Here is a 12,759-nt window from a genome sequence, read left to right on the forward strand (position 1 = left end):
GTTTGTTTGTTTTTTGGTTTTTGGGTCACACCTGGCAGTGCTCAGGGTTTACTCCTGGCTCTATGCTCAGAAATCGCCCCTGGCAGGCACAGGGGACCATATGGGATGCTGGGATTCGAACCACTGTCCTTCTGCATGAAAAGCAAACACCTTACCTCCATGCTATCTCTTCGGTCTCATATTTTTTTTTCTTTTACCTATAAGTTAAAGTGTGTGACTTGATCTCCATTACTGGAGTATTCTCTAGATCTTTTTCTTAAAATGGATTCTAATTTCATTCCAACAAACATACTTTGGATTATTGGGGAGGCAGGAAGGGTTTGGGGCCATACCTGACTGTAATCAGAATTTACTCCTGGCTCTATACTGAGGGATCACCCCTGACAGAACTCAAGGAAACATATGTGATGCCATAAATTGAGCCTGAGCCAGCTACATGCAAGGCAAGTAAATTAACTGTTGTACTATCTCTCGGCGCCCTATACTTTGAATTCTTTGAAACTTTTCATACTTGGGCCCGGAGAGATAGCACAGCGGCATTTGCCTTGCAAGCAGCCGATCCAGGACCAAAGGTGGCTGATTCGAATTCCGGTGTCCCATATGGTCCCTCGTGCCTGCCAGGAGCTATTTCTGAGCAGACAGCCAGGAGTAATCCCTGAGCACCGCCGGGTGTGGCCCAAAAACAAAAACAAAAACAAAAAAAAAAGAAACTTCTCATACTTAATTTGTGACTCTTATTACGTGGCTTGTCATGAGAACTATTTCACGTGCACCAGAAAGCTGTACACTTTCTGCTATTATTAGAAATTCTAGAAATGCCATTTATGTCACGTTGCTCAAAAATATTGTTCATTGTCTTTTTTTTTTTTTTTTTTTTTTTTTTGTGTGTGTGTGTGTGTGTGGTTTTTGGGTCACACCCGGCAGTGCTCAGGGGTTATTCCTGGCTCCAGGCTCAGAAATTGCTCCTGGCAGGCACGGGGGACCATATGGGACACCAGGATTCGAACCGATGACCTCCTGCATGAAAGGCAAGCGCCTTACCTAACAACTGATAAAAATAAACCTAGAAAAATTAATGAAGGCAAAAACACAAATCTCCAGTATTGGGGTAATTAGCAGCAAAGTTCCAGCTCTGTTAGAAAGAAAACAGAGCATCATTGCTATGCCAGTACATTTCCAAAGAGGTGGAATAGACCAGTTTCCAGGAAAAAAATATATATATTGAACAAGATATTTCAGGACTTGTAAACTTCAAATAAATGGAAGCAGTAAGTTAAAACAAATGTGTTCTCACAAAGATTATAGCAAGGCCTATTGATTTTACAAGTGAATCCTACCGAACTTTGGAGAGATACATGAGCCAGTACAAACAGCCTCTTCCAGCCAATAGAAAAAAGAATGACTTCTTTATTCATTCCTAAGGCTAATGTAACTTGGAAAGTGAAAGTTGACAAGGGCATGATGAGAAAACAGAGATTATACATTAATCTTACACACAAGTAACAAAACCATGAGCAAAAGAGTAGCCGACTCCAATGTATATAGGGGAGTAGAGGGTACTCCCCGGCCATTTACAGGAAGTCCGGGGTTGCCTGGTTGACCATCAGCTCAGTGCGGAAGCTTGAAAATGTGATGCTACTGAGGCTCTTTGGGCCTTCTGGGCCTCTGAGATGCTTAGGAGCTCATGTGAGGTGGGGGTGCCAACCCTATATTTACCTCAACCCCTGTGCTATCCCCCCCAGCTCTGAACAGCACTTTTGACCCCCAAAGATACATGTCGACCAACTTAGGTGTATCCCAAATCAGTAAAGGTAAGAAAGCCTAAAATTTAACTCACCAAATGAAAGGGAAAGAAGATTAAATTATTTCAGAACTTTGATCCCACTCCGCTCCTATTTATGCATGAAAAATAGAAGTTTTAGAAGGGCCCGGAGAGATAGCACAGCGGTGTTTGCCTTGCAAGCAGCCGATCCAGAACCAAAGGTGGTTGGTTCGAATCCTGGTGTCCCATGTGGTCCCCCGTGCCTGCCAGGAGCTATTTCTGAGCAGACAGCCAGGAGTAACCCCTGAGCAACACCGGGTGTGGCCTAAACCCCCCCCCCAAAAAAAAAGTTTTAGAAATAGAAAAGAATCTTCTTTAATGGGAGGAATTAACAGAATATCTTCCACAAAGATAATTCTTTTACATCTGTTTTGGTTTTTTTGTTGGTTTGTTTTTTTGGTTTTTGGGTCACACCTGGCAGCGCTCAGGGGTTACTCCTGGCTCTATGCTCAGAAATCGCCCCTGGCAGGCACGGGGGACCATATGAGATGCCAGGATTCGAACCACTGTCCTTATGCGTGAAAGGCAAATGCCTTACCTCCATGCTATCTCTGGCCCCATCTGTTTTGTTTTAAATGGTTTTTGTTTTGGGCCACATGCATCAGTACTCAGGGCTTAGTCCTCCTATGAGCTCAGGAATGACTCCAGATGAGGCTCTGGACCATATGGGTTGCTGGGGATTGAATCCAGGTCAGCTACATGCAGCCTCTCCACTGTACTATATTGCTCTACCCTTCACAAAGGTATTTCTTACTAAGGTGATTTGAATGGTAGAGAGGAACAAGAGGCATTTTACCCAGCTGTGCCCAGGGCTCACTCCTAGTCTTACCAGGAACCAAATGTGGTGACAAGGATCCAATCAGGATCAGCTAGGTTGTCCCCTTCCATCTCTCCACCTCGTTTTTATTTTGGTTTTGGTTTTGCAGTTAGAGGCTGGAACCCAGTGCTCATTCATGCAAGGCACACACTCTGCCACTGAGGCTGCACATCCCTGATCCAGTGGGGGGAATATTCGATAGGGTCCAATAGTCTCTGCACTACGGAAATACCAATCCTGACCATCAGTGTGGGGTTGGTGGTACTTGAAGTCACCAGAGTCCCACTTCCAGTACTGAGTGGAGTAAGGGATCTGGGAGGGATTGTATGGTGCCAGGGATCACATCCAGAGTCTCATATATAAGGCACATGTTCTGACACTTGAACTATCTCCTGAGCCCCATGGGGGAAATATTCTGTCATTCTTTTCAATGGGGGAAGGGGGGAGAGGCATGGAGAGGAAGAATCTCCATTATCATTATTTCTTTTCAACTATTGACAGTCCCAGCAAGTGTCATTGAAGAAAAATAATGAAAGGGGGGGGTACAATAGTGATAGTACAGGGGGTAGGGCATTTGCTTTGCTGGTGGCTAACCCAGGTTCAGTCTTCGGCATCCTATATGGTCCACTGAGCCTACTAGGAGTAATTTCTGAGTGCCGAGCCAGGAGTAACCCCTGAGTTCAGCCAGGTATGGCAAAAAAAATTTTAATTTTAAAAAAAAAATAAGGAAGTACCTGCAACATACTATGTGCAAGGCTTTGGGTTCTGTCCATAATACTGCTGAGAAATGGACCATTTATTAGAAAAAATAATAATATTTGGAGGTGATGTGGTTATCTGTGTAGCAAGCACTAAAGAAATAAATACAATTTTTGTTTTGTTTGGGGTACTGCTCAGGGTTTACTCCTGGCTCTATGCTTAGGGATCACTTCTGGTAGGCTCGGGGGACCATTTGGGGTGCCAGGAATCAAACCCAGGTCATCAAACCAATGTATGCAAGGCAAGCACTCTACCCTCTCTGTACTATTGCTCCAGCCCCAGCCAACACAATTTTTATGATAGCATTTTTATCAAGGCAACTGCAGAAAATATTTTAAAAAATAATTTTTAAATGCGCATATTAACAAATATTTATCAAAAAAAGATGTCTTTTTTATGTAAAAAAAAATAGGCTGGATAGATAGCACAGAAGTTAAGACTTTTTTTTTTCTTTAGAAGTTAAGACTCTTGACTTTCACTGTCAACCTAGGTTCAATCCCTAGCACCACATATGATCCTCCAAGCAGTGATCTTACACAAAGTTTCTAAAAAAAGATAAAAGCTTTTTGAAAAAGCACTCCTAAATTCAATTACATTACTTTTTAATTAAAGACATTTAAGAGCAATAAGCCAAGATGAGAGAAAAAAAAGAGTGCAACACATTTACACAAATTAGCCTGCAGAACAGATAAATAGATTGATGAAAAAAATAATAAAATAGAAGACTGCACAGAGATAGTAACAGATACTTTACAGGAAAAAGATATGTATAATTAATAAACACCAGAAACCATCTCAATCTTACTAATAGTCAAAAATGTCAACTTCTAGGTCACATTTTTTATACACACGCACACACACATCCATTTGATAAAAAGGATTAAAAAGACGCAGAACAGGAGGCACTTTGAAATATTGCAGATGAGACTTTAAATTGTCACTAGATATTTAGGAAAGAATTTGACAATCTCTCACGTTTGACATTGACAGAGCCATCTTGTGCCTAAATTTCTCATCTAGACTGCAGAAGTTCCATGCAACAGAGAATATATAAACAGGAAATGTTCCTTCCATCTTTAAAATATATATATATGTATATATATAATAATCACAATAATTATCAGTGTCTCTAAAGTCTCAGGCTTCAGGCCCTTTTGTTTGTTTATTTTTGAGCCATACCCAGCTATTCTCAGGGTTTACTCCTGGTAGAAGTTGGAAAGCCATACAAACTCCAGGGCCAGAAAGATAGTACATGAGCAAAGCCTTGCATGCAGCCAACCTGGATTCAGTCCTAGCACGCTATATGGTCCTCCAAGTCCACCAGGAGTAATTACTGAGCCAGTAGTAAGCCCTGAACACCTCTGATGTGTCCCCAAAATAAAACAAAGACCCTACCTTCTGTATATAGTCTGAAGTACTGGAGTTGGCACTTTGGGATCTGAGTTTGACAGGAACACAACTCCACCCATTAGAGCAATTCTTGGGAATATGATTCTCTTCTCATGGGCCCTCCTTGTGACAGCTGTGAAAAAAGTGACTGATCAGAGGATGATTGAGGCATCACCCAAAGTAATGTCAATGATCAATGGATATATTTAGCTTTAGAACTAATATGAAAACAAAGGTGAGGACCAAGGTGACAGAACAAGCTATAAATACACTCTGCCCTGGCAGTGCAGAAGGATGAAATTACCCAAAAATTGAGTTAAAGAAAGAAGCTAGGAACCAGAATAAGTTTTCTGATGGCCTCATCTGTAATGTCTGGGAGAACAAAGCATCAAACATGGCAAAGGGAAACAGATGGGACCCTCCAAATTTCAACTAGACAACATGTTAGAATTTGACTTGTGGTGGGGGTATTGTAATAGAAGAAGAAGAGGTGAACTCTTCATTAAAGTTTATTGGACATAAACCACAGTGAGAGCACAGCAGGTAGGGTTTTTGCTTTGCGTGCAGCTGAACCCAGTTCTATCTCCGGCATCCCACATGGTCCTCCAAGTCTATGAGGAGTAATTTCAGAGCACAAAGCCAGGAGTAACCCCTGAGCTCTGCAGAGTTTGACCCAAAACTTCCCCCCAAAAATTGGACAAAGTAATATAAGTTTTTAATAAAAATAAATATCAACTTAATGACCATCTACATAAAAAGTAAAATTGAAGGGGCCGGAGAGATAGCATGGAGGTTGGACGTTTGCCTTGTAAGCAGAAGGATGGTGGTTCGAATCCCGGCATCTGATATCATCCCCCGAGCCTGCCAGGAGCGATTTCTGAGCATAGAGCCAGCAGTAACTGCTGAGTGCTGCCGGGTGTGACCCAAAAACAAAACAAACAAACAAACAAAATTGAAGCCACACATTTAACACCAAGTTATAATTCAACTGAACCAAAGATTTGGATTTGAAAAATAAAGCTTTAAAACTTACAGAGAGGGTGAACATTAGCCTTGCAGGAGTGAGATTGTGAGTTTGAGCCTTAATATCACCGCTCAAGCCTAGCAAATCCCCATGGCACTGCATTTGAGTTCCCCACTGCCATACCAAGAGTATAACCTCTGGTGGCTGTCCCCTCCTCCCAGGCCAAGTGTGTGCAAGCAACACAATCAAAATGTGTACCACCCCCAGTTGTCAAGACAACCTCAAAGGGAAAGGGGAAAAGTTCTGGAGGAAAAAATAGAATTCTTTTTGGAATGCCTTGAATTAAGCAAGCACATCCTAACTACAGCTTCAATGGGGGGAAATAAATTCAGCCATGTGCAGGCAAATGCCCTACCCGCTATGCTTACACTCTTGCCCCAAAAAGCTATTTTCTTACAGGACCTATTATACCATCTTTCCACTCATCAAAGGGACAAAAATCCTTGGGTATAGACCCAAGGCAACGCTGCTTTGAAAGGCACCCATTCTTCCTCCAGCAGCAGGTTTTATTGTGACTGTTGTATAGGGACAGTGTGGTGAAATCTGTCAAAATAAGTGTGAGGGACGTGAGTGGGTAGAAACTTGCGCACATCCAACTTGGGTTTAATCTGTGGCATACCATATGGTCCCATGGAGGGCCAGGAGTAATTCCAGAGCACCAAGCACCACCGGGCATGGCCCAAAAACAATTTAAAAAAACCCTCTAGAAGTAAAATGCCCATGCCTCGAGCCCCATTTCCCACCCCATCATGCACAAATGCAGTTACAGGTCTCTGGAGCTATGTAGCACTGAAAAACCAAAAATAAAAAGAACTGGAGGGGAGGAAAGTATGAATAAGGACCTACTGAAATGGACAATGCTGTAGCCACTCAATGAAGTACTAAGCCACAAATGATGTATGGCTCGAGTAAATATAGAGGTTTTCCAGGAATATGTATCCAAAGATCTCTGGAGGTGTAGAGCAGTACAGCAGTGGGTCCCCTCGTGTTTTATAAATGGGCAGAAATAAAAATATCTTCTCATCTGTCTGTTAGTATAAAGGAATTTCTAGAAAGTTGTATAAGAAACTCAGATTAGTCTCTACTCACATATAAGAAATGGAGTGGGGAGATTTTGTGCTGTCTAACTTTGTCTTGTTTCTGCCTGTTGACACTAGTGAATGAGTTGCCTGTTCAGAAACTGAGTAACTTTTCATCTGTTTTTGTTTTTGAGCACTTAGCTATATCCAGAACTTAATTCCTGGTTCCATACTCATATCATACCTGTCAGGGATGGGGAAAAACATACAGGGTGCCAGGAATTGAACCTGGATAGAATTCATGCAAGTTAAGCATCTTAAACTTTGTTCTGCCTCTGTGGCCCTAACTTGTTATTTTGAGGTCCTCAGTTGTCATTTTGAAGGAGCCAGATATGAAATCCAGTTCTGCCAGTATAGTACTCAGCTAGGCCAACCAAGTCACTGAACTCTCCAAATCGTTGATTTCCCCTCTCTAAAGAGAGGGCTGTGGTAATGGGTTAGTAGGTCCTGGGTTATCAGGAAGGTAAGACACCTTCCTCATAGCAGGCAGAGCACCTGTCCCATGGTGACATACCATCAGTGCGGATCCTTGCACCTTGCTTCAGGAGTGACTCATTTAAGAGATAGAATCCTCATCTGGCCTTTCCTTTGCAGAACCAGACATCCTGGGTCCTTTCCAGCATGGCAGCCTTGTACTGGAGAGTGAAAGGCCAGGGCAAGAAAGCCATTGACTGCCTCCGCCAGGCTCTGCACTATGCCCCGCATCAAATGAAGGTGAGTAAGATGCCCTTGGCCCTTTGACCTTTCCCGATGGTCTATTCTGAAGTTTCAACCCACCTTCCCAAGGCCAGGCCAGAAAGCAAGTGGCAAAAAGTCTGAGGGAAAAAACTGTGTCCCACAAGCCTAGGAGTTATACCCATTATTTTACCTTCCCTGCCCTGCAAGGTTGCATGTGTGGGAAGGTCTTTAGGATCACTGCAAGGCAGATCATATTTGAGGACACCTGATGGTGTCACAGCCCCCTCTTCCTACCTACCCCCAAAGTTTACACAGTAATCACTGGGCCAACAGTTACTTTTGCAGACCCCCTGGGCCAGAAGGCCTGCCACCCTGGCCAGCACAAGCTCCAGGCTCCAGACCCAAACACAAAGGTCTGCTCTTAGTTTCTTGAACAAACCTCTGTTGCAAGTCAGCCCCTGAAGAGGTTGACTGATGGAGGGATGGAGGATGAGATCTTTCCCCTCCAGCTCGGAGCACGTGTCTGCCACCCTGTTCAGCCGGCAGTTCTGAGGTGAAGCGGCAGGTAAACTGCTAGCAGACAGTCAGGCTTGTGAAAATATTAGCTTTATTCGGAGGACAAGACTGAAGCCAAAAACCTCAGTATCAGTTCCAGCCAAAAAGCCCCTCACCTTCCACAGACCCTTGCTTTTATCCCCCAGAATCAGGTACCACCCTAGGGTGGGAGCAGAATGCCAGGTCACACCCTAGGGTAGGGCACAATCACTGATCAGGGTAGGGTCAGTAACATAATAATCCCATTGAAATGTTTACATACACAACAACCTCTACTGCTGTACTGTAGGTTTTTCATGTTGCACAGAACAGCCCTCTCACTGCCAGCCTTGCAGCTTCTGTCAGGCCTCAAGTAGCCTACCAGTCCCCATCCTTTGGAAGGCCTTTTGTGCCCACATGTGCTTGATGCACTGTCCATGTCTCCCCAGCCCACAGGCAGTTTCTAGACTGAAGGGCGGGGCCCTGGCCTTTCCCATTTCACCAAGCTGGCTCTGAACTGCCACTGTGCCTTCTGCTGGCTTGGTAGCCTGTGATGTGACCTCAGCTGATGGCCCACATTCTTTGGGTCTCAGTGTTGAACAAAGATGAGGGGTTTCGTGGGGTTTCTCTCTCTCTTGCTCTCCTTCCCTCCCTCCATTTCCCCACCCCATCACATCACATCACATCCCACCCCCAGTGACAGGGAATTGCCTGGGTGATAGATCGATAGATCCTGGGTCTGAAGCTCCAGAAAAGCCCAGAGTTCCTTAACTATGGGCTACCAGCCAGAGGGGCTGGGGCGTCCTTTCTGCCTTCATTGCATGGAAAACAAACCCCAAAGGTCCTGGGTGTCAGGTGTGGTGGGAGTACAGGCAGCATCTTGGTGGGCCCTTGGGTGCAGCCATCCTTACTCCGAGAGCTGGTGCTCCGCTGCCCAGTCTGGTCTCTGGCTGGCCCAGCACTCCTGCAGGCCAGGCAGCACAGTAGTCCATGCCAGCCCACAGCCTCACCCACAAAAGCAGATTGCTTTTGTTTCCTCGCATAATGCTTGGGAGCAAGCTCAGTGCCTCTTGTGGGTCGCCAACTGCATGGTGGACGGGGCAGGTGATGGGGACAGGGTGATTTGGGCCACACCTGGCAGTGTTGAGGAGGCTGCTCCCAGCAACTCCGGCATTCTGAGGTGCCAGGGATTGAACCAGAGTGTCCTGTGCTTTGGACAGAGCCTGGGCTTCGCCCCCGTTCCCACTGGCTTCCTAATCATACAACAGTTCTGTTTTTCTTCCCACCCACCTAGGACGTGCCCCTCATCAGCCTGGCCAATATCTTGCACAACGCCAAGCTCTGGAACGACGCAGTCATCGTGGCCACCATGGCCGTGGAGATCGCACCCCACTTTGCCGTGAACCACTTCACACTTGGAAACGTCTATGTAGCAATGGTGAGACTGACACAGGGCAGGGCCAGCTGGCACTGGGAGAGCCGGTGCAGGGATGAAGTGAGCCAGAGTATCTTGGGAGGGCCTTTTCCCTTGAACCTCTTCAATTTCAGAACCCACTGTGTCCTCCCAGCCCCTGGTGGTCTCGCATCTAGAAGTACTAGCACTTCTGAGGGTCTTTTGATGGATCAAGTGCTATTTTTATTTGTTGGTTTAGTTCGGGGTTGGGGGGGCCACACCCAGTAGAGCGGCGGGCAGTGCGCTGGGAACCCGGTGCCATACCAGGTTTTGAACACAGATGGGCCAACCCTCCTGCTGGAGGCAGGCACCTTTCCTACTGGACCCCTGTCCATCCCTGTGAGGTGCATAATTTTTTCCCATAAAATATGAAATTCAGCTATGTCTGTATTCACAAGCCCAATGATTCCCCACCATGATTTGACACTAAGATTTACTTGGGATTTTCTGGGAGCATCACCTGTTGCATCCAGCAAACCTTCCTCAGGAGCCCACATGGCCCCATGCACTTCTATGCTTGCCCTCTTGTCTCCCTCAAAAGGGACGCTGGGGGAGACCGGGCTCATTTCTCTTGCTGTTTAAGTGTTTGTCTTTTGCTAGACTGTAAGTTCCTTAGCAGGGACCCACCTTCTCCATGTCCTGCCTCCAGTACTACACCTACCCAGTGGTGGGTACGTGGGCACTCCCCCCCCCAACTCCGTACACACTTGACTCATGAGAAAGCTGTATATTTTATGGGGAACCACTTACAGAGAATGAGAGAGCCCCCCCCCCATACAGAACATATTTCTGGCTGAAAACTTTGGAACCCCAAAGCATTCCTTAGCCCGATTTAACTGTGAGACTCCATCCAATTTAATCTAAAACTAGTCACCTTTCCTACAAGTGTGCCCAGGGCCCCCCTTCATCAAAGTGAACTGAAGGAATAGCCCTAAGCGAGTCCCCCAGTGTAGAGTCATCGTTGACTCCGGAGAAGAAGATGGAATCTGGCCCAGCAGCTATTACTGAACGTGCAGATTTTCCTCTCTGCCTCTTCAGACCCCAAATCTATTTTCAGACCTTCTGAATGAGTGTGTGAGATTCTGCTGATTGGGACCAAGGGAGCCGGCCCAGCCACCCTGTTGGGCTGGCAGGAATACTCTGGTTGGTGACTGCAAACCCTCTATTGACGGTCTCAGTCAGAATAAGGAAAGGACAATGCCTCGAGCATTCCTCAGTGGTTTTTAAAATGCTGGGGAGAAAGACTTTCCGAGTTTATAAATCCGATGAAGGGAGGAGTTCACTTCCATCTCCCCATCCACAGGAGAAAGAAGCATGCAGGAACTTTTGACGAGTGTGCCTGGGGTGCAATTCTAGAGGATCCTGAGGGTTTGGGTGACAGGAAGGAAGCAGGACAGGTTCCCCAGAGCACCTCGCCCAGGGCCCTGCAGGCAGGAAGTTGGCATCCTTAAGTAGTTCTCTTGTTCCTGGGGTGCTGGTCTCTCCTTGCCCTCTGGCCCCCATGTGCTTGGGGAGGTCTCACCTTGTGAGTAGAGGGAGCTGTTTCCCCTCACCCAGATCTCAGAGCTTTCCAGACAAAAGTCTATGGAACTGCACCAGCATGTCTAGAAGGGAGAAGCAGCCATGTCTGTTGAGGCCTGCTGGTCTTCTCCCTCTCACTCTGTCCCTTTGCCCATCACAGGAAGAGTTTGAAAAGGCACTGACGTGGTACGAGTCAACACTGAAGCTGCAGCCTGAGTTTGTCCCGGCCAAAAATCGAATTCAGACCATCCAGTGTCACTTAATGCTGAAGAAGGCCCGGCGCACCCCTTAACAGCCCCTCCATACTCAAACTCACTCACTCAATCTCTCTCTCACTCACTCTCTCTTTCTCATTCACTCTCATTTTCTCTTTCTCTCTTTCTTTAGCAGACCTTCCACACACACTCTCTTCATTTCTCTCTCTCTCTCTCCTCAAAGTCCTTTAAAGAAAAAGAGAATAAGGAAAGAAATCAATCATTGTCAGTATCTCCCTTTAATGATGTCTGTAAGATGCCTGAGTAACAGGACTTTTATGTACATGGGAATTGGTCTGTTTTTGTTTAAGTTTCTCCTCCTCGCCCCCTCTCCCCGCCCCCAGTCAACCTCAAAAACACAAATTGACTCCAAGACTCCAAGGGAAATGCTGCTTAAAGAGATCGTGTAAATACCGAGCTAGGACCTCTGGAGCTGTATTCTAATCTCCGAACCCCGATGCCTTTAGGGCACCTCTCTTTGGTCCAGCTGACTCCTCCTTTAGCGCAGAGAGCCCTGAACCCACAGCAACCCCCCCCCTGCTTCCTGTGTCACCTCTGTTGTCCCATGGAAAGGCCAAAGCCCATTATCCGGTGCCAGGCACTAAGATTCACCACCTCCCCTACCCGCCCATGCCACCTCGGGGCCAGCACAGTCTCGCCCGTTCCATGTCACTAGGTTAAAAAGCTCTCAGACATAGTTTGCAGGGGGAGGAAGGGCCCCGAACCCAGTATTTACCACCACACACCTCCGGCCCATGACCTTTGTCACATTCTTTATGTCGGGGAGGGAGGGGGGCTGAGCGGGGGCATCAGCACAACATCTATTATCATTTGTACTTTAATTACAAACCCCAAAGCTACCAATATGTGGAAAGCCTCCATAACCGGTTTATATATGTAGAATATGTATATTTGAAGCCCTCTGCAGACGGAGTCTCTGTTTCCCTAACTCTTCGTTCTCTGTGTTATCTCTCTTGGAATAAGGGGTGCGTATTAACTCCCTCTCTCCCTGGCTCCTCGGGGGAGATTGAGGGAGGCCCAGGCTGGACTGTTTCCGTACCATGCTTTTACCTCTGGTCCCAGGAGAATCAGAAATTCCAAGCATTTTGGAATCTTCAGGGGCACATACTTAGAACAAAAATAAACGTTTATGAGCAAAGTCAATCTGTCTTACGGATGTTTTGTTTTGTTTTTTCCTCTTTAGAACCAGGTGTACAACTCCGAAGCTTTACTATCTGGGTCTAATACTTACAGCGCTGGGGCCTCTTCTCCCTTCACCTTATCCCAGCACCAGGAAAGGAGGCACCACCCATTTCTAGGAACATGAGTCAATGAACTCGGTAGTGTGAGATGCAAAGTGGGGAAAGAAGTACATTCAGAGGGTCCAGAACTAAGTGAGGAGGAGGGATGTACTAAGGTGACCAAGTCC

At 46.1% G+C, this 12,759-nt stretch overlaps 1 protein-coding gene across 1 annotated transcript in view; it reads left to right on the plus strand.

The window, feature by feature from the left end:
* Window positions 1-12,494, plus strand: part of TTC17 (tetratricopeptide repeat domain 17) — a 146,669-nt gene extending 134,175 nt beyond the window's left edge. Inside the window, exons 24-26 of the mRNA XM_049780704.1 lie at window positions 7,485-7,604; window positions 9,397-9,540; window positions 11,237-12,494. Coding sequence (XP_049636661.1) covers window positions 7,485-7,604; window positions 9,397-9,540; window positions 11,237-11,368 — 396 coding nt within the window. The 3' untranslated portion in view covers window positions 11,369-12,494. The remainder of the gene's footprint in view (window positions 1-7,484; window positions 7,605-9,396; window positions 9,541-11,236) is intronic.
* Window positions 12,495-12,759: the final 265 nt, after the last annotated feature.

Source organism: Suncus etruscus, chromosome 9 (genome assembly GCF_024139225.1).
Source record: "Suncus etruscus isolate mSunEtr1 chromosome 9, mSunEtr1.pri.cur, whole genome shotgun sequence".
In the NCBI taxonomy this organism is placed as follows: Eukaryota; Metazoa; Chordata; class Mammalia; order Eulipotyphla; family Soricidae; genus Suncus; species Suncus etruscus.